General features: G+C 37.7%; 1 protein-coding gene across 6 annotated transcripts in view; it reads right to left on the reverse strand.

Moving 5' to 3' along the window:
- LOC106875263 (rab GTPase-activating protein 1) overlaps nucleotides 1-3,191 on the reverse strand; it is a 120,644-nt gene that overhangs the window by 39,048 nt on the left and 78,405 nt on the right. For 5 of the 6 annotated variants that reach the window (XM_014923343.2, XM_014923342.2, XM_014923338.2 and 2 more), the window contains one exon: nucleotides 2,684-2,888. In XM_014923343.2, the coding sequence (XP_014778829.1) occupies nucleotides 2,684-2,888 (205 nt within the window). The remainder of the gene's footprint in view (nucleotides 1-2,683; nucleotides 2,889-3,191) is intronic. The other variant, XM_014923344.2, reaches the window with a different exon arrangement.

Here is a 3,191-nt window from a genome sequence, read left to right on the forward strand (position 1 = left end):
TATATATATATATATATATATATATATATATATATATACACACAGTTCTTCCAGAACTTAGTTTCACTGATCTGGGTGAATCTTCCTGGGAGCAACATGCTACCAGTTATCCTGTCCCTGGTCATCTCCTCTGTGAGGTTCAAGGTCCTGAGACCAGCCTTCACCACTTCATCCCATGTTTTCCAGGGTTTCCCTTTTCCACAAACTACACCTACTTTAAATGATCAGCACTTCTTTATGCAACTGTCTTCATCTTTATGCATCACATGTCCATACCAACACAGTCATCTTACTTGCACACTACATCTGATACCTCTTATTCCTAATTTTTCTCCAAGTACATTTATACTATATTTTTCATACACATATACACTGCATATCCAACAGAGCATGCTTGATTAATTTCTTTCCAGTCTTTTCAAGTCCATTGCATTCAAAGCCCATGTCTTACTACAATGCAGCATTGCAGTTCTGACATGAACATTATACAATCTACCTGTCAATCAGGGAGAAGACAGTGGTTGCTGACAGTGGTAGTAGCTTCCTAAACTTCTTTCAACCAATTCTTACCCTGGCTGCTAAACTTTAGGAGCTACTACCTCCCAGATAACAAAAGCTATCAACTATTTCTAGTGAGCCATCCATGCAATTAAGGGTGTCTGTTTCCAGTGTACTCATAGTATACATACTGTTCCAGTGCATCTCTCACATACAAAGCTTATGTTTGCTGTTAGTCTGCCTATGATACCACAACACTTCTTGTGTGTCCATAACTTACAATGGTTACAGTTATAAAATTTATACCTAATCCTTTCTTGCATATCAAGCTAGGCCTTTCTCTGAAAATGTCAGAGTCCTATTTTTCTTCCTACTCACTAAAATCTTAGTCTTTGCGAAGTTTACCTTAAGGCAAGACTAACACCTCAGACATAGGAAAACACTCCTAAATTGAAAATGCTCTTACTCAGTGGGAATAAAACCCAGGCAAACCAAATATGGCATACATCAAGAACAATGGTAGTTCTATCAAAAAACATAATATTCAAATTTACACATTATCTACTCATGACCTAATTATAAATTCAAAATGACCGACAAGGTAAACAAAGCCTTATTTTAGGTCAATTTTTCTACCAAACTATCAAGGATAATATGCTCTAACTTGGAATACCAACAGATTGGGGTACAGACTAGATGCTGAATTAAATACATTAATGAAGTTAGCCTAGATTTCGTTGTGGGGTTGCTCATAACCATATGCAGCAATTCAAGCATTTTTGACCCCTGGATAGTAGCATTCAAGTGTCTCTGGAAGATGAACAAATGAAATGTATCTAATCACACTAGAACAGCATCTAAGCAAGTATCAAAGTAATACACATGCAAAATTCCAGCCTATTACATCAATTATTCTTGGAGATATCATGACCTAAAGATTACTACTCATAATCAGAAATGTCATTTTGAAAAAATGCAAAAAAATTGCTGGAAATGGTTGATTTTACAACAATGCCCAACTACACAAGGATAATATATCCACATTTTAGTGAAATATTTTCAGTTTTGCACAGTCTAATAACGCCCAGAGACATATCCTTTGCTATTTGTCTGAGATTTTACTATCTGAAATCTGAGGTACTAGTCTTGCCTTAAGACCTCTCAATCCTAGTTTTAGCTTCCTTCTCTAGTTCCTCTGAGAAATATATTAGCATATAGGAGTATCTATGGACAGCCAGTCCTAAGTTCCTCTGTGATGGCCAGTAGGACTATGATAAATAGGAAGGGACTGAGGACTGAAATCATTATTGGCTCTCGCTTTACTTGATACAAATTGTACATAGCTTATACAATATCCACAAACCATCCAGCTCCACCTAGTTTTTGCAAAGACCACCAAATTACTGAGTGCGGTTTCCTTTCAAACACTTTCTACAAATCAACTAAAGCCAGGAATAGTGATTTATCCCTAGCCAAGTACTACATCTTAATTATCCTATTGTACACCCTGACTAGTTCAGTTACTTCATATCATCATCATCAACATTTAATGTCCAGTTTCCATGCTGACATGGGTTAGATGGTTTGACTGGGACTGGTAAGCTGGAGAGCTGCACTAGGCTCCAGTCGTCTGTTTTGGCTTGGTGTCTATGGTTGGATGCCCTTCCTAATGCCACCCACTCTACAGAGTGTACTAGGTGTTGGCTTGACATGTCTTCTCAAGCTCAGCAAATTGCTAGATGTTTCAGTCATTTGTTATTGCCTACACACACACACACACACACACACACACACACACACACACACACACACACACACACACACATACACACACTTACTCACACAAGGGGACAATTAACTCAATTCTAGCGTTTCGTTACATATTTGCTGGCTTTGTGCCAATGAGACAAATAATATTTGTAATGATATCAAATGTAGGTACAAGGCCAGAAGTTATATTAACTCAACTACATTACTGGTACTTATATTATTGAAAGGTAAAAATGAAGTAAAGTTAATCTCATCAGGTTTTAAAATTAGTCAGAACTAAAAACCGCAAGACATTTGTACATCATTTTACCAATTTTGCTAAGCCACTGCCCTTAATAATAATAATATTCACTAAGAATAAGTTGGGATTTATAAGGTTAGTAGACTGAAAAAGAATGAAAACACCATTACTCACCTGACAATACCTTCTGATGTGCTGGGCACTGATAATATAACTGGAATTGACATCTGGGATTGTTCATTGAGAACAGCCATATTTCGGTAGATTTCCACCTCACTGCGTGGAGCATTGACAGTAGCACAGCCCAGGTAGGTAACTCCGTGAAAAATAGTAGCATCACCATTAGGAGTGACTGGCAAAGAGACAGATCGACCTCTGTCTGAAAATGAAAGGAATCATATGGTCAGCCTGTTTGGAGTGCAGTTGCTAAGGAATAGCAGGGGTTTTTTTTCTGTGTTAAAAACCCAGAAAAAGTTAAATTTTTCTATATAAACTAGTTTGGACAGGAGAATAAGACTGACTGAGGTAACTATATCACATTGGGGCTAGTGTATGCATGTGTCTGTTACTTTTTTAATCATTCCAGGCTTAGGGTTGTGGCAATGCTAGGGTACACCAATACACACACATACGCGCGCACACACACACACACACACACACACACACATACACACACACACAC

The sequence above is a fragment of the Octopus bimaculoides genome, chromosome 2 (genome assembly GCF_001194135.2).
Source record: "Octopus bimaculoides isolate UCB-OBI-ISO-001 chromosome 2, ASM119413v2, whole genome shotgun sequence".
In the NCBI taxonomy this organism is placed as follows: domain Eukaryota; kingdom Metazoa; phylum Mollusca; class Cephalopoda; order Octopoda; family Octopodidae; genus Octopus; species Octopus bimaculoides.